The 21,683-nt window shown below is 48.6% G+C and overlaps 1 protein-coding gene across 2 annotated transcripts in view; it reads left to right on the top strand.

Moving 5' to 3' along the window:
* The window catches only part of NUP160 (nucleoporin 160), a 55,946-nt gene extending 34,530 nt beyond the window's left edge, over positions 1-21,416 (top strand). The window contains exons 22-36 of one of the 2 annotated variants that reach the window (XM_038406829.2): positions 2,060-2,158; positions 2,637-2,756; positions 4,326-4,421; positions 4,552-4,646; positions 6,277-6,373; positions 6,455-6,560; positions 6,819-6,979; positions 9,097-9,157; positions 10,890-10,997; positions 12,755-12,878; positions 13,944-14,045; positions 14,658-14,799; positions 17,665-17,790; positions 18,587-18,691; positions 20,834-21,416. In XM_038406829.2, coding sequence (XP_038262757.1) covers positions 2,060-2,158; positions 2,637-2,756; positions 4,326-4,421; positions 4,552-4,646; positions 6,277-6,373; positions 6,455-6,560; positions 6,819-6,979; positions 9,097-9,157; positions 10,890-10,997; positions 12,755-12,878; positions 13,944-14,045; positions 14,658-14,799; positions 17,665-17,790; positions 18,587-18,691; positions 20,834-20,920 — 1,629 coding nt within the window. In that variant the 3' untranslated portion in view covers positions 20,921-21,416. Of the gene's footprint in view, positions 1-2,059; positions 2,159-2,636; positions 2,757-4,325; positions 4,422-4,551; positions 4,647-6,276; positions 6,374-6,454; positions 6,561-6,818; positions 6,980-9,096; positions 9,158-10,886; positions 10,998-12,754; positions 12,879-13,943; positions 14,046-14,657; positions 14,800-17,664; positions 17,791-18,586; positions 18,692-20,833 lie in introns of both variants that reach the window. The other variant, XM_038406828.2, reaches the window with a different exon arrangement.
* Positions 21,417-21,683: the final 267 nt, after the last annotated feature.

The raw sequence follows: 21,683 nt of genomic DNA, 5'->3' as shown, positions 1-21,683 counted from the left end.
CCGAAATGGATTATTTCTGGGGACGGGGATCAGCGTGTTGCAGTGTGTGTACAAAATGGATTGCACCTGGGGCAGGGATTGTCTGCTGCAGTTTATGTATAAAAACCCATATATTCAGACTTTCTAAAAGAATGTCAGAATTGCAAAGCATTCAGTTCAGGAAATGGCAAGGTTCTTTGTGCCTGATTTCTGCCTCCTTGTATTAGTGTTATGCTACGGTCTTTGATTGCATGATCACGTACACTCTTTTCCTGCAGGGCTGCTACCTTATTCATGTCCCAGGAAGAGCAGCAGGAAGATGTTCAACTTTTATTTTTGTCCACTTTATTTTTGTCCATTTTAAGTGGATTGTCCCTCCCCCCGGCAACCTTCTACTCCATCCACCGAAGGCCTACATGTAATCTTGGTTTATATGGATGTAAATTTGGAGCAACCTCAATGAATTTACTCCAGATTTACATCCTGGTGATCATAAATAGAATGTTACCCAAAATAAGAGACAGATTCCCTGACTCCACTGAATGAGGGAAGGGTGCTGTGGGACCAATGTGTAGACAGGAAGGATGGCTCAGTGGTTAGGGGACTAGTTTGGACTCGGGAGATGTAGGTTCAAGACCCTTAGTGTGTCTTTGCCTCTGTTCCCATCTGAAACATTAGATGTGGGACAGTGTGGTACTAGAATAGTGGTGGCAGGGTAAGTACCATAGGTAGGTAGAACATAGGTGACAATGTAGCTACATTCTTTCGATGCTTATGCACAAGGGTTCAGAGCGAAGTTTCCCAGCACCACCTTACCTTTGCCTCAAATGTACATTCTTTCAGCACAGTTTTAAAATGTAATCTTGTCTTGAGAAAAGGAGAAATAGGAAAGAGAGAGAGACCTAGCGCTGTTTGCTGAAAGAGTGTTTCTCAACTTGTGGATCGTGAATTCCAGGGGACCCACAAAGCAAGTTGTGGGGGGAAGGCCATGAGTCAGTCTTTGCTTTAGATTGTTATACAATCTGGTTCCCTCACTTGCCACGCACCCTGACCCCTCAAGGTCAAACGTCCTCTGCCGACCTCTTGAAACATGCACACCAATACATTATATTACATAGACTAGACCTGTTGCTATCGCTGATGCATTTTTTTTTACTCTTTTATAATAAATGTAATGCGAAAATTTGTGACTGAAAGGCTTGCCAGCCTGAAAAAGGTAGGGAATACTGTGCTAGACAGCTGGCCATGTGTCCGTGTGCATTGAAGTAGGGCTCCTTCTGACCCTGCTGTGTGCCAGATACCTCATTCTAAGCCGTTCTGCACAGTGAATGTGACAAGGGGTTGTTCTATAGACATACATGGTGCTGGCGGGGCAGAGGGAGATTGTTAAACCCTTATTAGGAGTGAGCTTGCATCACATATTTGTTGACCCTTTTTAACTCAGCCAAATCAAAATGGCTTTTCATCCCACGCTCCAGAGGCACCCATCTGATGCAGGTCATGTTCAAATGCAAAATTTCCAATTCCTGTCACCTCCCACTGAGAAGCTGGAGCTGTTCAGATTAGGCCATTTACTCTGTGTGTGTGTGTGTGTGTGTGTGTGTGTGTGTGTTTCCCCCATCACCTTTGTACTGAAAGTCACGGAACCACTTTTGTTCATGTGGATTTTTCCCCTGGAGATTCCCAACCCAAAAGATCTGTCCAAAAGGTGCGTGACTGTTGCAAGCACCTGAAAAAGGCCCTTCGGAACAGAAACACATAGGTGCTGTTAACTAGAGTTCTCGCTACACACTCTGTTTGTAACACACCTCACACCTTCCATTAAGATTCCTCGTTTGCAAATGACATCTGAAAATAGGATCATCAGAACATGGAGTCATCCTGGTGCCCTTAGTGCTATAGTTACAGCGTGCCACTAAAGTAGCATTGCAGGAATCCAAAGCTGAAATCCTCAGTTTGTTTCTTTGGTAAAACAGGGACAATCTTGCAAAAATACAGGGGTCTGTTGGTTCGTAATAACCGTTAAGGGAATGTTAAAGCTTTTGTGTGTCTGATCAAAGGATGCCCTTTTGTCTCTTAGGAATACATTCGCCTGCTGCAGCCCTGGTGTCACGTGAACGTGGGCTCCTGTCGCTTCTTGATGGGAAGATGTTACCTTGTTATGGGTGAGGGACACAAGGTACAAAACAGCTTCACTGCTTCCCAGAGTGGAGCATTGCTTCATGTGCAGGGTTCAGTGGTGGCTGTGTGGATCTGCACTGTCACACTTACCTGACCGCCGGTTACATTCTGTTCCTAGGGCTAGAAGATGTGTTGCTCAGAAAGAAATGCAAAACTTGTTTCTTGAGCGTAGCTTTCCCTCTGATTTTCACACACCCACTCACTCATATACACAAGTGTAAATGAGCAAGCAAGTGTACAAAGCGGGTTGAGCTATTCCTCCTTCAGACGGGGAAGGGGGAGGGGAAAATTGTTTTTAAATACCTGGGAGGCTTTGAGACATCTATGGAAACACATAGCTAGCTAGGGCTTAATGGACTGGCCTGTGGTGACCCTGCGTAGCCTGGCACACAACCAAGCTGTCATGTTCACCTGTATTCTGGATTGAGTCAGTTGCCTAAGAAAGGGCGTACTTAGCAGTTTAATTTGTCTTCCAGGCTCTGGACTGTTTCTGTCAGGCTGCATCCGAAGTTGGAAAAGAGGAGTTCTTGGACAGGCTGATCCGAGCCGAGGATGGCGAGATGGCTTCCAACCCTCGCCTGCAGTATTATGACAAGGTATTGCTGCCATGACAGTACCGCAACTTGGCACTTGCTGTGAAAGTTTGGTCGCGGACGCTGCCAAGGCAGCCTGTTGTCTTGTGGCAGGCCTTTTCCTAGCCATGCTAAAGACTTGGATTTAAGCTAAATTCTACAGTTAAGGCTACAACATTAGAACTGGAGCCATGTTTCACCTCTCAACAGGGTAGATGTTGGTTTTTGCTGCAAGGCCCTCAGGTTTGTGCCATCTGGCAATCTCTGGTTGCTGCTGGGTAAATACAAAATGGGGATTTTATTGGCTAAAACCTGGAAGTGAAGAAGTCAGCACAGTATCTCTTGTAGTGTCTCATATTAAATGCAATTTATTAGTCTCCCCCTCAACTTTCAGTAAACTGCAAGAATGGTTTGAGGTCTGGAGAAACTGCCTTCTAGGGAGACTTCAGAAGCTCAGCCTATTTAGATTATCCAAAAAAAGGCTGAGAGGTGATTTGGTTTAGAGGCTGATGTGCATGGGGAAGAGACTTCTGCTGGCAGAGGGCTCTAATTGATCTGACGGAAGCAGGACGGGAGCCACTGGGGGGAAACTGAACCCAGACAAATGCAGGCTAGGGATAAGGTGTCAGTGTTTAACAATGAGGGTGATTAACTCTTGGAGTAACTGACCTAGGGATGTGATAGATTCTCTATCACTTGTTGTCTTTTTGTCAAGACTCGGTGTATCTTTCTGAATGATATACTCTAGCTCAAACAGTTGTGGACTTGATGCAGGAATCACTAGGTAAGAGTCTCTGGCCTTAATCTGTGAATTCTATTGAGAGTGCCTAACTGCATTGTGGTAGCTACTTAGATTGTGGTTGTGGGTCAGAGACTTTTTGTCTGTACAGTGCCTTGCGGGACATGTTCCATGACTCAGGCTCCTGGATGCTACCACAGAACAAATAAGCTATCCATGGGAGTGGGAGGGAGGTTGGAGGTTGTGGCCGCTGAGTAGGGGACAGTTGGTGCTTTTGGCACCTGGAGAGGTGTAAGCAGGAGCTCAGGATTGATTGGTAAGTGTGTTAGCTACATCTCTTTTAGAATCATCAGCCCTCAAATGGTTAGCTGTGCTAACACTTGAATTATCAAATGCCCATAGAGATGAATGGAGGAGTCTGCATCTTTCTTTGCTGCTGCTCCAGTTTGCACACCCTAATGAGAGCATTTACAGGTTTGTTCTTTGGGAATTTTTGAAACCATAAGGGCTTATAAACACACAGAGAGAGAGAGAGAGAGAGAGAGAGAGAAGTTTTAGTTGTAGATCAGTTAGTGGGTTGGATTCTGCAGAAAAGTCCCTATCTGTGAAACACTGGTGCCTTGATTCAATCCCCCTGTTTATAACATACCAAAGCATCCCTCTTTTTGGGTTTGAAATCTTTCATTCTTGGCATCTGCTGGAAAATGAATGTGTTTTTTGAAAACATCAGCAAAATCTTTGGTTGTTTCTGAATTCAGTGAGTGTGGAAATAACTTTCTCATGGTAAAGAAAACAAAATTTTCCACATTCTTAGACACCGCTACATCCCAAATCAGAGTGTGTCTTCTCTCTAGGTCTTACGATTGCTGGACATTATTGGTTTACCTGAACTGGTCATCCAGTTAGCAACGCTAGCAATCACAGAAGCAGCTGATGACTGGAGAAGCCAGGTAGGCATTAATTCTTTTGTGCTGAGACATTGGGTTTTTTCCATGCAGCAGCTATTGCTGGCACCAAGAATTTATCTTCATTGGTACAGATAATATTGACTGAACTGAGTTACGCTCTCTGGTGTTTTAGGCTACTTTGAGGACGTGCATTTTCAAACATCACTTGGATTTAGGGCACAATAGCCAAGCGTATGAGGCCTTAACCCAGAATCCAGATTCCAGCAGGTAACATCCTTGTGCCCTTCAACTCTGCTGCTCTGCTGTTTGAGCTGTGGGCTGCACTTAGCGTCTGTCTTGCAACCTCTCACTCATTTGGAAAGCTGTTAGTACAGAACATTACCATCACTCTGATGTGATATTTGTGCTTAGTTCAGTGCAGTGTAAGAAACTGATTGGGATGCTTCATGCCTGTCGGATTCAAATCTGGTTCCTTTCGCCATGGCACTGTGCTAGATGGGAGCTAGACCATGAATCCTGAATACGGGCTTTATGGAGCCAGGCTTGTCTGTATACCCCCAATTAAACCATAGCCCCAGTTCATCCATCCATCCATCCATCCATCCAGCTGCTTTTTAGGTACTGCTTGTACCCAGTAAGATGTCCAGGTCGGAAGCAACGACTGTCATGGAGCAAACACTAGCCCTGTGGCAAGCGTGCAGGAGCTAGCAGCTTTTTATAGAGCCCTTGGAGAGCCCCTGCAGTGGGAAATGCCCCTGCTTTGGGGCTCGTTGCCCAGCTGCAGGCCGTCGCATCCCCAGGGTTCCCAAGCAAAGTCATTGTCTGGACTGAGTGAGTAAAGTGTTAGTTAAATCACGTGAACAGGTTTTCTAACACGGTTAAACCCCACCTAGCACTTAGTGTAGACACTGTTGTGTTTAAAAATGTGTGCCCTGGCTGTGGTTAACCTGAGGGTCTATCTGGCTGCCACATCCCCTTCTCACCCTGAAAGCCAAAACCTGGTTTATACCTGGGTATGCTATAAGGCAGTGTTTCTCAAACTGGGGGTCCCAATCCAAAAGGGGGTTGCAAGCCTATTATAGAGAGAGTGTTGTATTGCCACCCTTACTTCTGCGTGGCCTTCAGAGCTGGGTGACTGGAGAGCAGCAGCTGCTGGCCAGGCACCCAGCCCTGAAGGCAGAGCCACCACCAGCTGTGCAGAAGTAAGGGTGGGCATGACATGGTATGACCACCCTTACATCTGTGCTGTTGCTGACGGTGGTGCTGCCTTCAGAGCTGGGTGGCATGGGTTGGGGGGAGGGAGGGCTGGTCATCACAATCTGAAATATTTTCAAAGGGATTCCCAGCAAAAATAGTTTGAGAACACCACCCCACCCCCAATAAGCCCACACTAAATAGGTCCTAACAGGCTGTCTGTTGTCCGAGAAGCCCCTTCCTGGCAGGAGAAGAACACAGGATCAAGAGGGGCAGAGACTGGACAGCCAGTCAGTGAGAGGCTTTCCCACCCCATTCAGGTTCATAAGCCTGAGGGGGGAGTATATGTACAGGACTCAGTAGTTTGGGGGTTCTGCCTGAATCACTTACCTTCTGGTGAGGAAAGAAGGAAGAGCTCTGTTCCCTAGGTGCTTGAAGAGAACAGCTCCCCTGTCCAGGCTGCCTGCTTCCAGCCAAGCCTCCTGCAAATATCTCCTCCACCACCCCCTTTCGCCTCCCAAAAGCTTGGCCTGAAGCCAAACACAGGCCTTCCTCTTGGGGCCCAAATGGGATGGGGAGTCCTCACCCCCCCATCACAAGTCTGAACCTCTCATGGCTTGTGAACTCTCTGCTGGTAGATGTGCATCTTGCCTGCCTGCCTATCCAAGTTCATTAGAATAGCTTTGCCTTTGTCTTTTCCTAGGCAGCTGGACTGTTTGCGCCAGCTGGTGGTGGTTCTCTGTGAGCGCTCCCAGCTGCAGGACCTGGTGGAGTTCCCCTATGTGAACCTCCATAATGAGGTAATTCACCGGCCGCGGACCAGGGGGAGTACTGGTGTAGTGGAAGCTGGCTGAAAAGCTCCTGTGTCTCCTGTGTCTTAGGTTGTGGGGATAATTGAGTCTCGAGCTCGCGCCGTAGACCTGATGACTCACAATTACTATGAGCTGCTCTATGCATTCCACATCTACCGTCACAACTATCGCAAGGGTAAGGCTGCTGGACATCGCGGCACTGTTCTCTCCTTGCCTGGTATAGTTGTACTAGTAGATCTTGTGTCCACATACAGTCTGTCATATGGTTCTCCCCATGATGTATGCTGTTTATCTGTCCAGATGCCGTGGGCTCTCCTAGGTATAGCACTGTTGCCCGTCTCTCTGGCCTAGCCAGTGCCTAATCCCCAGAGGAGTCAGTTCAATGGAAAGAGAATTCTGCTGTGTGCTGAAATGTTCACATCTTCTTCCCCAGCTGGGACAGTGATGTTTGAATATGGCATGCGCCTGGGCAGGGAGGTGCGGACGCTTCGTGGACTTCAGAAACAAGGGAACTGCTATCTTGCTGCCATTAACTGCTTACGGCTCATCCGCCCGGAATACGCATGGATAGTGCAGCCGGCTTCCGGAGCAGTGGTATGAAATCTTGAACCTTTGGCTTATTTTAAAACTGTCTGTCAAAGTGTTGGCTATGGGCCTGGTTTTTTAGCAGCAATCCCTCTCGTTGTGAAGGTGCTTCGGCTGTAAGGCCGTTCTGATGTCACCAGTGGGGTTCACCTACCATTCCTGCTACCATAGAGTACATGAGGTCAGCCATAGGTAGGGCCTTTCCAATTTCATGGCCGTGAAAAACGTGTCATGAACCGTGAAATAAGTCCTTCCCCATGAAATCTGATATTTCCTGTTCTGCTGGGAGTGCCCCAGCTGGGGGCTCTTAGTTGTGAATCCTGGCTGGGCTGGGGGGAGACGGGACTTGTCCTACCCCTGCACAGCCACTCTCGGGGGGAGATCAGATCCACCTCCATGTGCCTCCCCCTGCTGTAGGAAGCTCTGGGGCTGGGCAGCAGCCCCAGAGGTTTCTGCAGCTGGAGGAGGCTTGTGGAGGTGGGTTTGATCTCCCCTGTGCTGCTGGGGTGCCCCAGGTGGGGGCTCCTAGCAGTGTGTCCCAGCTGGTCTGGGGAGGAACAGGACTTCCTCTTCACCTGCACAGCTCCTCTGGGAGGGTGGGGGAAGAGATCGGACCCACCTCCAGGTACCTTTTGTGTTGGGACCCCATGGTTACTCCACCGTGAAATTTCAGATGTAAACATCTGAAAATGTGAAATTGTCCAATTAAAAAACCCTCTGGCCGTTGAAATTGATCAAAATGAACTGTGAATTTGGTAGGGCCTTAGAATAGTCATTGGCAGCCACCATCCTCTAATCTCAAAGGCCTACTATTGCTGCTTTCCCCAAACAGGACTGACCCTGTGTATTTGGAGACTGGAGGAAGGAGCTAGCACCAGCCACTGCGCCAGGGCTCCGACTGAGGGGGTGGTCTAGCTGGCTGCTCTCAGCCCCCTTTTGATCATACTCAGCTGGGATTAAGCTGGCAACTTTTTTGTTTCATAACATCACTAGGGTGTGGTCTACACTAGAAAAATTGATTGGCATATAGCTATGTCGGTGTGGGCAGGGTGAAAGAATTGTAAGCTGACCAACCTAGCCCTGCTGCCAAAGCCCCAGTGTGGAGACAGTTCTGCAGCCAAAGAGTCCTTACACCAATATTGATACTGTTTGGGGAACTGGGCTAAGCTGTACGGGCAAAAGAGCTCTTTGGCTGGTATAGGTCTAACAAATGTCTATGCCAGCAAAGCCATTTTGTCTAGACAAGGCCCAGGTTGCGCAAGGGGCAAGGAGAACTACTTCCAGCTGGTTAAAATGTTCAGATACTTGCTAACCAAATTCAGCCAAAAACTTCAAAACTCTAAACTTTCCCAGTTTTCTCCATCTTGGCTGAGGCCTAGACACAACCCAGTTGCTTTTTTTGGTCAGCTGTTTGGGAAGCAAAAAGTGAAAAATATATTTATGCATCCTCTTCCCCCCGGCCTTATAACACATACAGATGGATGGATTTTCTTTGTACGTGAGGGTGGGGAAAAAAGAGAAATCCATTTTTGGCTGAGACCAGAGAGGCAGCATTGTAGCCCCAAAGGAGAACTTTTTGAGCATGTTTAGTGTGTAAATCTGGTTTAGAACGGAAGCCATCGTGTAACCTGCAAATGCTGTAATTGTCAGAACCTTGTAGCCATGGTAACTGCCTTGAAGTTCACCTCCCATTCAGGGTGCGCTGTGCTTGTTTTAGCTGTGCGCTGTTCTTATTGGGTGTAGTCCTCCAAAAGGCATTCCATCCACTTCATTTCACAAAGCGGGGGAGATAGCTATAATCAAGGACCAAGCTACAAATTCTGTGCCTTGTTTCCTTGGTTCTCCTGAACTTTGATAGGTTTTGTTTCTTACATAACTGCGAATGCTTCGTTTTGCATCCAGCTTCTGAGATCTTACTGCAGAAGTTTGGTTCGGGGTGGCAGAGACTATGTGAGACTTGCGCTGCTTTCTGCAGCCAGACCCATACAGCTGTAGCCTTTGAAATTGCTATATAGCCTTACAGTTCTCCCAGTGTGACAGCGTCTGAAATGGAGCATTAGATGGGGAATGGGAAGCAGCCTAAACTTTGAAATCCAACTTCAACTAAACCTTTTTCTTCCTGGCAGTATGAACGCCCAGGAGCGTCCCCAAAGAGAAGCCATGATGGGGAGTGCACAGCTGTCCCAAGTAAGTCACTGGCACCTCCCATAATTCTTGTTTTCCAGCACTCTTTGCTTTTGACTGAGAAGTTGTGCCGCTTGCTAGTAACTTGGGAGAGGGCTCCCCTCCTTCCACAGCCTCTGTACCACTTGAAGTAGCATTTGAAAAGTGTGCTGCCTTTCTCTCATCCCCCTCATGGCCTTAGTGTTTACATTCTTAAAATTCCAGCATACTAATTTGTAAAAAATACAAAAATATCAGTTATGACAACAATGGCCTTTCCTCTTGTAATGCACTGTCTGCATAACAAACATATTCCTATCAAATTCAGGGAAGGGCATGTTCCAGCACAACAAACTTAACTCTGACCCCTGCCTTGTTTTGCATGTGTATTTATCTTCATTTCAGTATCTACATATTTTCCAAAGGCATGTGATTTAGTGCGAAATGGGAACCACAGAGGGTCTGCCTGGGGCACCGTGTCTAGTTTTTTTTAACATTTCAAAAGACAGGAATAATAATAAAAACAAAAAAACCACCTCCCTGTTGTGTTAACCAGAGTCTGGCATTTGTAATGTTCTTAACTGGATCTGTCTAAATGCTGCATAGGAGTTAAAAACTAGCAAGGAGAGGTCAGTCAAGGTGAATTCTGTTCAATTGTTTGTTGTAATATGACTTCATAGGTTGATAAGAGAGACGCATAGGCATGCTAGCCCCTTTGCATAATGTCCAGAGGAGTCATTTTGAAGACCTATAATCTAAAAATCCTTCACTTGTTTAAAACATTGAGAGCAAATTCTAGTTGTTGCCAGCTAAAATGAGAGCGAGAGTGTTCTGGAGTCATAGGTGAGTCCACATCTGCTTTATTGTGTGCCCCAGATATATCCTTGACTAAGGGAGAGCACTGCACATGGCATCTCCAGAAGATCAGATTTTCTGCAGTCTTCATAAAGCCGGGATGGGCCATTCCCCAGGGCTTCTTTACCCTTAGCTTCACTGACTGAGCATGTGTGTAACTTGCATGTTCATTGAGTGCTGCGGTGTGTGCTAAATGCCATCTAGCCATAGAAGACGTGGCCCGTGCTCTGAATACCCTGCAATGTACTTCAGCCATGATGTGAGCACTGGGGGAGGTAGGGGCAAGGGCTACAGTCAAAGGTCAGGTGACTACTCAAGTACCTAATATGCACATCTTGATGGAATAGAGGGTTCCATTAGTCACCACGGCTGAGGGTGTTTTAAACTTGGTTTGTTTTATATGTAATTGCAGATGCTGCAGCTTCTTTTCTAGGGTGCTCTGTGGTTGAAGCTCCCTTTCTGGCCTCATCTGCCATGCCTCCACACTTTCCTGCAAGTCCGTCCTAAAAAAATTGGTTTACCTGCATCCCCTAAAGGCTAGTCATCCTCTTGTGGAAGTGTTAACTTAGGGTAGGCCTACACTGCAGTCCTGAGGAGTGATTGCAGCGCATATCAATATACCCAAGATAGTTTTGATTTAACTAGATAATCAAGTCTCACGCTAGGTCAGAGCTGTCTACATGTGCTGTAATCACCCCACCAGATTACAGTGTAGACGTACATCCTAAATGACCACATATGTTCTCTCTTCAATCACTTGTCATTGTATCCCAGTCTTCCTCTATCTACTGACTGTTTAGACCATAAGCTCTGTAAAGCAGGGCCTTTCCCATCCCCTTGTCTGCAAAGCATCTGGCCCGCACTGGGCACTCTCTAAACAAACATCTGTTCCGTACAGCAGCACGCCAGATAGAAATCCTGGAACTGGAGGATTTGGAGAAGGAGTGCCTGTTGGCTCGCCTCCGACTAACTCTTGCGCAGCATGAGCCATCGACAGCTGCTGTTGCAGGTAGGGATGGGATAGTGGCCCACAGGGCTCAGAGCAGCAGCTCAGAGCTGCTTTTAGAGAGAGGGGGCGTAGTTCAGACGCACGGAGTGGTGGTGTGAAACTGTTTTGCACCTCGTCAGATCTCACAAGCCAACCAGGGATGGACCTGGCTATACTGGAATGGGAAGCCTACAAGGGGTGTTTCTAAATGGGAGAGGGTTTAGAGAAGAGTCAGGAGAAAGGTTACAGGATTAGAAAATTTGCTTTATAGTGAGACACTCAAAGGGTACGTCTGCACTACAGTTAAAAAACCCACTGCTGGCTCGGTCTTAAAGGGCAGTTTGCTTGCCGTGTTCAGGTTTGGGCTTGGGCTGAAGCTGGAGTTCTGGGACCCTCCTGCCTTGCAGAGTGCCAAAGCCTGGGCTGCAGCTAGGGTTGCCAACCCTCCAGGGTTGTCCTGGAGTCTCCAGGAATTAAGATGTCATCTGATGAAACTTCCAGGAATATGTCCAACCAAGGTTGGCAACCTTAGGTGCAGCCCAAGCCCAAACATCTACACCGCAATTAAACAGCCCCATGGCCCGAGCCCCACAAGCCTGAGCCAGCTTGGGTGTCTAATTCCAGTACAGACTTACCCAAAGAGCTCCATCTAGTTAGCTTAACAAAGGGAAGGTTAGGGGGTGACTTGGTCACAGTCTACAAGTACCTGCACTGGGAACAGATAGTTAATAATGAGCTCTTCAATCTAGCAGAGAAAGGTCTAACACAATTCAAAGACTGGAAGTTGAAGCTAGACAAATGCAAACTGGAAATAAGAAGTACATTTTGAACAATGAGAGTAATTAACTGTTGAAACAATTTACCAAGGGTCATGGTGGAGTCTCCATCACTGGCAATTTTTAAGTTAAGATTGGATGTTTTTCTAAAAGTCCTGCTCTAAGGATTGTTTCGGGGCAGTTCTCTGGCCTATGTTACGCAGGAGGTCAGACTAGATCACAGTGGTCCCTTCTAGGCTGCTACAAGAAGTATGAATGGTGAGCATTTCTTCAGTCTATTCTTTAACCAATGCACCAGCAAAATGTCTGGGGCATTGCTGCTGTTAATCGCTTTCTTTGCTGTTGTCATTCAGAAGTCTAGGCAAATTGAGGGGTAGGGGCAGGTTAAATCTCTCAAGAGTAGGTAGCTCTTCTCCTAGACAAATTCCAGCTCAAGTAATTACCTTCTGCCTCCTAACTTCTCCTGAAGTTTTAATTGGATACAATATTTTTCACTGCCTGTCCAGAACCAGTACACTTGTGTTTCTTTGTGTTAAACACTGCTGTGATCCACCCCAAAGGCAGGATCGCTCTTTAGCCTGTAATATTGATGGCTGTCAGCCTGAGAGTAAGAATATCCCCATCAATCTTCTTCCCTGCTACCAAGAGGCAAGCAGGGTTTTGGTTTACAGCCGAATGACGCCTATGGCTTAAATTTGCCAAATACTTTTTGGTTATCTGTTTCAAGCAGTTATAATTTTGCCAAACTTTAACCATTTAGGCTGAGGCTTTCCATGCTTGCGAGTCTCCTAAACTTTTTTATTTACACTGTTTATAATTCTGCCACTTTGCACAGTCTGTTGCCTTGTGGAGAATTTCCTGACTTCTAAGGTATTACCCCAGTGTAGCTTTCAGTGAATCCCTCAGTAGGGCATTGTCCCACGCTGCAGTGTTGCATTTTAAGAAGGTATGTGTGAATGGTCAGTTTGTGGCACGCGCTGACTGAGTGTTCTGTTTGCACAGGAAGCTCTTCGCCAGAGGAAATGGTCACTCTCTTGGTTCAGGCTGGCCTCTTTGACACAGCTGTCTCACTCTGCCAGACCTTCAAACTCCCCCTGACATCTGTCTTTGAGGGACTGGCTTTCAAGTAAGTGACACATTATCATGCTTTTAAGGCTATATAACACACACGCTGAAGAACTTGTATTGCATAAGCTCTGTGGAATTAGGACCATTCCTGGCTTGTCAACGCTCTCGGTTGTCTCAGAAGCCTGTGAATTTTAGGTGTTAAAGTTAGTTGTGCTCTTGGAAACAGCTGAGTTTAACCGAGGAGGGCAGAGATCAGCAGAAGGGAATGAGATGGTTAGTGATACTCTCTCCTTGCTCCTGGGGTGGGGAGAGCAAAGAGCCACCCCCTCAAGCCGCTGTGGGGGAGTCCCACACTTGTGTGTGCATCTAAACTTGAATTTTCAACCTAAAATGACCTTCGACACACATCAGGAGTAATTGGCTGCTCCCTAAGATCTAAAAATCAGAAAACACAAAAACAGGAGTGTTTTAAATCCTTCCTGGCATCTTGGCTCTGACACGGGGTGTCTGGGCTCTGGGGCTGACAGCATTGATGTTCATTGAGTGCAAAGAGACTTTCCTCACTGTGTAGCTCAGCTGTTCTCAAACTGTGCCTGCTGGAGCACGTGTGGGCTGGCTTCCCTTTTTCAGATGCTGCCTCACAGTAGAGAGAGCTACTGGAATACACCTGGAGTACTTCTGCAGCGTTTCTTTTCACACCAGCAAATGCTGTGATTCCACAGGGGTGGAATCACAAGGGGTCTATGCTAGGAGTGCTTGAGAGGCCATTCCTGCTTGTTGGCACATGCAGACTACACTCCCATGCTTAGTGTCCTGGCTTTTCCTAGTGCCCACTCAAAGGGTCACATTTGTTTGGGTCAGGTTGATTTTTGAGGGGCTCTTGTGACTTAGGTCAATTTAAAAACAATCACACCCTAGTTCCTATCTGAAGAGTTTAACTTCAACCGAGTGGTACCCACTGCATCTCCTGTTTAAACCAGCTAAGCCAGGAACTGCTGGGAGTATAACTGCATCGGGGAGGACCAACCTGACTGAACAGTTTCATGGTGTAGCTGTGGGAGGGGAGGGCATGGGGACCCCAGCTTTCCGTGCAGTGTACAGTGCTAGATATTGTATGTTCCAGATGCATCAAACTCCAGTTCGGTGGGGAAGCAGCTCAGGCAGAGGCCTGGGATTGGCTAGCAGCAAACCAGCTCTCCTCTGTTGTTACCACCAAGGAGTCCAGGTAAGGGTGCTTGTTCCTCCTGGAGGAGACTGTTCAGAGCTGCTCTTCAAAGGCAGGTGTTGCTGTAGCTTCTTGTGGTAAAAATCTCTTACCAAAACCAAGATTCTCGGGTTCATAAAAAATCCCAGGATTGCAGCTGCTTCAGAGGGGACCCTGTAGCATCGAAGCTTTTGGGGAAGAGGACGGCACTCTGGCAGTGTAATACAAAGACGGCCACCCTGTTTCCCCATGGCTCCAGCCACACACAAGCAGTAGCAAAGCATGTGTTCGCCTTTTCTCTATACCTCATTAGGTGTACTTGTAAATGCACTGTTTTAAATGCAGGCATTAAGCACATGCTGTTAGCCCGGTCACCTCTCAGGTAAAACCAGCACTAGGACTGCTGGTGCTTGACAACATTGCATTGCCTTTCTTTCTTCTAAATCTTGCTACACGCTCTTCTCCAGTTGGCCGCCCCCCTCCGCTCAACGTCTCTGTGATTACTGTTTTCCATGTGGATCCCACCCATCTACGTATCTATTGGGGACTAACGCATAGCTGGTAACACACAAGCTACCCCATTGCAGTCTAAGCACAGGAATAGCAAATTACGTTCTCTATTCTGTCTTCTAGTGCAACAGATGAAGCCTGGCGGCTATTATCTTCCTACCTGGACAGATACAAATCCCAGAACCATCTGTATCATCACTGTGTAATCAACAAGCTCCTCTCTCATGGAGTGCCACTGCCCAACTGGCTTGTCAACAGTTACAAGGTAAATGTTTGTGCCTACAGAGAAGGGGGAGAGACAACTGCATGGCCGTGTGATTGCTTCCAGTACATCTGCTGGTCGGGAATTTAGTGCTCATGCAGCTTATCGTGCACCCATTGTAGTTCAGAAGCCAAACCAAAGCTAAAACAACTTCAAGGGCCAAAGAGTCTGATCTCTAAACGAGACTTCCCCTTCCCCAGCCTTGGAAACAGGCAACTTTCTTAGCTACTACAAAGCTAGGTGAACACGGCAGCTTGGCTACATCCTGGGTTTGGTCAGGCTGCAGAGGGTAGGGGGAGGCATCAGAAGTTAGGATCTAGGAGGAGTAACTTTCCCTGTTGAGTAGGCTACTGTGTTTGGGCGTATGGAAGGGCAGGAGGTCAGCATGGGGAGGGGAGGCTGCTGGGTGGGAATGGAGCTTCTGAATAAGGAACTTAGATGGTTGCTGGGGAGGGGTGGGGTGGGCATGGATACCAGGACTCTTTTATGGGGTTGAAGTGAAGAGGGTTGTAGGAGGGTGGATTGTCAGTGGCTTTTGAGGGGGGAGAGCATGTTGGGGGGCCAGGGGTCTCCTGGAGAGGGTAGGGTTCTTCAGGGGTGGAGGGTGCACTGAATGAGGCAGGGGCTGTCAGGAAAATAGTATGTGATCCTGTAATTACAAGGAGGCCGAATTAAGTTTGCTCAGGCCCCATGAAACTCTCACATGCCCTGTTTTGCAGTTTTACTATTCTTTTAACATAATTTGTATGTAGCTTCCTAAGTTTTTTGTAAAACCAAACTGAAAATTCAGCTATTCCATCATGTTGGATCATGCTGACCTGGTAGCAGTAGTAGGTTGTCATCCTTTGTGTGGGCCAGACTCTAAAGGGGGATGAGATCCACATTTTGCCAGTGAGTTTCACAGCTGTCCTTGTCCCAGTCGTTTGCCTCTTTTCTCTCCAGATCTTCACACCTCTACATTCTAGATGGGTAGCTTCCTCCTTCTCCCCTTCACTGGGGGCCTAGGCACCGGCAGGGGGAGCACTGTGACAGCACAGCAGAGATAGTGCTGCAGCGCTTGGTTGCCTGGACTAGCAATTGCAGGGAATGTCAAACAGCCCTGGGATGGAGCATGCTCAGTGCAAATAGAATCTTTGAATAGTTTAGCTGTTAAACTTTTAACAAGCTTCTACTGACCAGGTGGAAACTGAGACTTTCTGAGGATTTAGGCAGATGTTTATGGGAGAGCAAAAGGCACATCCGTGACACCATGGTGGCCCCCCACTCTGGCAAATTTCAAGCTCCTGGTCCAAAGTACGGAGGTGCTAGAACTTGTCTGTAAAAGAGTTGGAGGAATTTATCATGGGGCAAAAAAGTGTGTTGTTGCTGCTCTTGTTCTGAGAAATGAAACTTTCCAGTAACATTCAGCATGGTAAACTTCAGCATGAATAGTTAGACAAAGTGATAAGCAACTGAAAGCAGGGTCTTACAATGGAAAGTGTTGGGCAACCTTCACCACTGGTGGTGCTACCTGTGTTGCTGATACCTTGTGCACCAAATCTGTTCAGATTGGTTGAAGTTAAAATGGTTCAGCTGATTGGGGAAATGTTACTCATTCTTAGTATGAACTCAGCTGAGGAGACTTGTTTGTGTCTTTTGGTTTGAATTTCAGCCCAAAAGGAAGATATTTGAGGTAGTGAAAAGGGTTGACAATGGACTGACTGGCTTTAACCTTCTGTAGCAGTTGCAGTGTCACTGTCTGAAACCAGGAAGTCTGAAACTTGGATTTCTCTGGCTCCTGGGGAGATGACTCTAGTCATCTTGAAGTGTGGCTAATCCCATTTTCAAAAAGCAGCCATATTCTCCGCAGATATCTTGTACTAGTCCCTCTCTAGTGAAGCCACTGTAGCGTCATCTAAATTTTTGGTCCTTTAGAAAGGAAATGCAAAGAAACTTCTGAAACTACACTCAGGAACCAGAAAACCTTTCCAGGGCAGACGTAACTTTATTCTCATGTGTGCCATGTACACTCTGAGTCACAGACCCATCTGTAAAGTGCTGGGCACATAGTCGTTCCTTGCCCATCACGGTATAATGGAGAGGAACAGCGCTTCTTTCTGTAGTGGCTCATCCAGTGAGATTGTAAGGCAAGTTGTGTAACTGAGAATGAGCCACTATCTGTGCTTGTAAATTGGGTGTATTCTAAGAGGTATTAGGGGGCACCAGAGGGTGGGACTGTATTAGGGCAGGGTGCTTGTGGGGTGAGTGTATTGGGACGGTTTCACTGGGGGCAAGTGAGCTGGAAAGGGGGCTGCTTGGGGGGTGTGATTGCTGGAAGATTCAGAAGCCTGGAGAGGCAAGAGCCAGCAGGTGCTTGTGCAAGATCCCAAGGGCTGTTAAAAAGGGGAGTAACAATAGAATCAGGTGCTTTTGGAGTGAGCCTGGGCGAAGAATGCAGGGGCAGGAGCCAACAGCAGCGAGGAGGGTAGCTTTTGTTTTTTGGCCAGAACAAATCCCAGGCTATCGTGTGGCCCTGTGCATACCTGTGAGGGGCTGGCGCCGTGGGAAATGTAACCCTGAGTGTGATTGCTCTGGTTTAGGTGAAACCCTGCCCCGTACTGAGGGCAGATCCCCAGCCTGTCTGGTGGCTTTGAGTGGCTCAGGCAGCAGAGCCTGGCCCTGGTTGCAGGCATGTGGTCAGACTACTTAGCATGCCCGGAACCCCTGGCCACTGGGGGACCACATAGCTTGGACTTGGACCCAGGGACTTTGTGTGGCTGGTCCAGAGGCTCTGGACCCAGGCTCTGGGCAGTGGCTGCTAGGGCGAGAGTGATCCTTACGCCCCTCACAGCCTAGGTCCAGGCTGTCACTAACTCTGTTTGCTCACAGAAGGTGGATGCTGCTGAGCTCCTTCGCCTCTACTTGAATTACGCCCTCCTGGAGGAAGCTGTGGACTTGGTGTTGGAGTACGTGGACGCCTTACTGGGGAAGGGCCATGAGCACTTTGGGATTGAGGTAGGTGAGGGCTGAAACGCTCCCCGGTCCCACTCCTGTGACCATTCCCCATTGCCTTAGCGACTAGTGGCAGCCAGCTCTGAGCCAAGGTTCAGGACGGCTCCTCCAGAGTTCCCTGCCTGCGAAAAGGGACTCCAGCTACACACTGCAGAGCTCTTCTGGCTGGGCCTCTAGGGCATCACCTTCCCTCCCCCACTCAGATGAAGGGTGGCAGAAGGGCAAGCGGTGGCCCCATTGCCCACCCCAGCAGGTGCCCATGGCAGGTGTGGAGCTGCCGGCCGAAGCATGAGGCCAAAGCACGAAGCTTGCTGCTCAAGCATGGGTTGGTGGGGCAGTTTGTCTGTGCTGTTACTGATCCTGGGTCGGTGTAACACTCCTGGAAGGAGGGTGAGGCTCTTCAAAGAACTAACCCATGGCACCTTCCCGACTGGGTTAATGTAACTGTGTGCCTCCTGGGGAATATAACCGGGTTCCTAGCTACTCTGAAGCCAAGATCTGGCTGCCGTGTGACTTCCTCCTTGCCTGTAACAGTGCTAAGCATTTCTGCAGTGACCATAAACCAGTTTAAAGGAGAGGCAATGTGTCCCAATGGCTAGAGCACTGGACGGGGACTCTGCAGACGTGGGTTCTGCTCCTGGCTCTGCCACTGGCCTGTTGGGTGACCATGGGCAAGTCACTTCTCCGCTGTGCCTCGGCTTCCCCGTCTGTACAATGGGGATAATTGAGGTCTATCGATTAAAAATGGTAGAAAAGTGTTTAGTGCTGTAGTTAGTACTAAGGCTACTCTTCCCTTTAGCGTCCATTGTCTGCTATAGCACCAATGGTGTGGCTGCCATACTCTGCTATCGACCAGCTGCTTCAGGCCTTGGGAGAGAACACGACAAACCATCACAGCTTTGTGGTGAGTACATCTCCATGGTGCTGCCACCCAAAGTCCCTAGACAGGTGGGGGGATGGGAGCAATACCAAGGTGCACTGGGGAGGAAGGGAACAGGTGGGAGCCCACTGATAAATAGGTTCTGAAATGAATGGCTGCCAAGGCTCAATCTGATCTGCATTTAGCAGAAAAAGAGTCACTAGGAGGAATAGAAGACACTTAAAAGCATTGGCAGAGTAGGGATGAGCATCTGGAAATCTTGCCTGAACTGCTCATCTGTGCCTCCTAGCAGGGGAGTGAGTGACAATCCCCAGGCCACTGAGACTTGCTGCAAAGACCTCCCCCTTCCTCCACAACTCTTCAGTTGTATGGAAAAAAGCCAGTTTGCACAAACCAGTGGCATCCTGCCTGGTGCAGCATTGTGCCATGAGCTTCCTCCTGTCTAGGGTTGCGAACCCTCCTGGTTTCGCTAGAGTCTCCCGGAGGCTACTGAAGCCAAACCGGGAGATGTTAGTCACTAAAAGTCCAGCAGGATAAAGTCAGGCTCCCTGGCTCCGTGCTGCTCCCGGAAGCAGCTGGCACATCCCTGTGGCACCTGAGGGGGGGCAGGGGGCCTCCACGTGCTGCCCGAGTGCCGACTCTGCAGCTCCCATTGGCTGGGAACTGTGGTCAGTAGAAGCTGCGGTGCTGGTGCCTGTGGGCAGGGGCAGCTGTGGAGACCCCCTGCCCTTCCCCCACCCCTCCCGCCTAGGAGCTGCTGCCGGAGGGATGTGCCAGTTGCTTTCAGGAGCTGCCTGAGGTAAGCACCACCGGAGCCTGCACCCCAATCTCCTGCCCCTGCCTGGTGGGGGAGAGCGAGCAATGGAGGATGGCGTGAATAGGGGTGGGGCCTTGGAGAAGGGGCGGGGCAGGAGCTGGGCAAGGGTGTTTGGGTTTGTGCAATTGGACAGTTAGCAACCCTACTTCTGTCCCACGCAGCAAGCAGGATGGGGAACGGAAAACAATCCCTTGCGAGTGGGGAAGCTCCACAGAGGGTGTTTGTAGTTTTAGGGGGTAATGAAATGAGGAGCAACTCACCAGACTGGGACTTGGCAAAGAATGTGTCTTGGGAGGAAAGGGGATTGGTTTTGGGAGCTCGGCAGGTGAAGGAAGGGCCTGTAGGTCTGTGCTGTCAAGCATCTGTGCCTCGTAGAACCTTACACGTCTACTTGAATGAATTTCTAGTCTATAAAACCTTTTGGCCAAGAGGGTGGAGGGCTGCCAATAGTGTGATTCTGAATGGCGAGGCAGTGGGCTGAGGGCGGATACCCAGAGGGCTAATGCAGGGAGTGGAGTGATTAGAAATCTTCCTGACTGAGCTGAAAAGGGGAGTAAACAGTATGTGAGGGGGCGGGGTCCCAGCTAGCCAGATGAGAGGTGGTTTTCCCCCAGTAAAGGCAGAGAGAGCTCGGCAGGAAAGAGGCTCTAGCTTGGCGAAGCATGGCTAGTGCCGATGGAATCCAGAGCAGGGAGAAATCTGGAAAACATCAATGCTGCGAGACCAGGTGATAGCTGCCAGCAGAGCAGCAATTAGCTGGGTTGGCAGCCAAAGAAGCCTGCAGTTCAGAGGCAATGTGCAAGGAGCAGGGAGGTGAAAGTCCTGCACTCTGCCATGCCAGTATTCAGTGCAGGGCACCTCCTTGCCCAAAGGGTGCTCCCAGGAAGCGGGCTGCAGGAGCAAGGTGGATATGGCCTGGCAGAGATGAGGGAGTGCTGTGCCCTACCACACTGCTACAGGCTCTCTGCATCCTCCAGGGCTGAGAGGACCTCTCCGCAGAGGCTACAGCCAGGCTGCCCCATTCACTAACCCACCCAGCTCCTCACAAGCCATGAGTACTGTCATTCCACCCTGCGTGTGTGTCTTGTGTAATGTGTCCTAAAACGCTTCCAGTGATGGGGGCCAGGGGGAGGGGAAATGGAGGAAAAGGGGTGGAGGTAGCTAAAGCAAAGCTGACAGCAGGTGCAGCAGAAGAGCAGCTCTCGCACCAGCAGGAGACAGGTCCTGTGAAGGGACAGTGCAATAATGATGGTCTAAGTGGGGACTTGAGGGGGGAGAAGCGATTGTCCTATTCTGTCCCCGGAGCCACTCTGTGTTCTCTGATGGCTGCCCTCACTCTTCTCTCCTAGCTGTACCAGAAGGTGCAGGACAAATTGGAGGACTACCAACAAAAGGTTGACACGGCAACCCGAGATCTCTTATATCGCCGGAACTAGCAGTCTGGGTGGCCTGATGGGGCTGGAGACCCAGCCCCAGGGAGAGCTTGCAATGTTCTGCCGTGACCAGGCCTCATGCATGAGACTCAATCTCTGCATGGGGCTATCACCATGAGTGGGAAGGTCAGGATCACATGCTTGCCCCGTGTGCGGCTGGTGGTGCTATAATACAAAGTCTATTTTTCCATAATGGTCCAAAAACAGTATTCCCTGCCCAAATCGGGATTGGAGAGCTTCTATTTTTAATGCAATGGAGACCCATTCTGTATCGCTTTGATGTAACCACTTTCAATCATGAAGACGGTGGGTTTATTAAGCTGTAATTCCCACACTCCATAAACCCCAAGTTCCCTCCATTTCTGTTTTTACTGAATACCTTTGGCCAGGAGGTCCTGTCGTTCTTAGCCTGTATTATAAATAGGAATGAAAGGGTTTGTCATCTTTATTTATTGTGGCTTTTTTGAATGATCTTTAATAAAATGAAACTTTGTTACAAGCCTGAGTTTAGATTTCTGTGTTAAGCCATTGAAAGGAGCATGTCCCAAAGCTGTGGCTAAGGAGCACTAGCTTGGCATCTGTGCAAGAGCTCAAGTGACTGGGTAACAACTGACTATGACAGGAGATATTGGTCTGGCCTCTGGCGCTTTGGGCCAGCTGACAACTTCTGCACATTAAGCCATAAACGCTTATGTGGCAGAAGAAAACTCCTTAACGCGGGAGCATCACAGACCCAACCCACTTGACAGGCAGACTCAGAATCTGA

Source organism: Dermochelys coriacea, chromosome 6, assembly GCF_009764565.3.
Source record: "Dermochelys coriacea isolate rDerCor1 chromosome 6, rDerCor1.pri.v4, whole genome shotgun sequence".
In the NCBI taxonomy this organism is placed as follows: domain Eukaryota; kingdom Metazoa; phylum Chordata; order Testudines; family Dermochelyidae; genus Dermochelys; species Dermochelys coriacea.
Note: the sequence above shows the minus strand (reverse complement) of the source record. Positions and strands in the feature narration are given on the sequence as shown.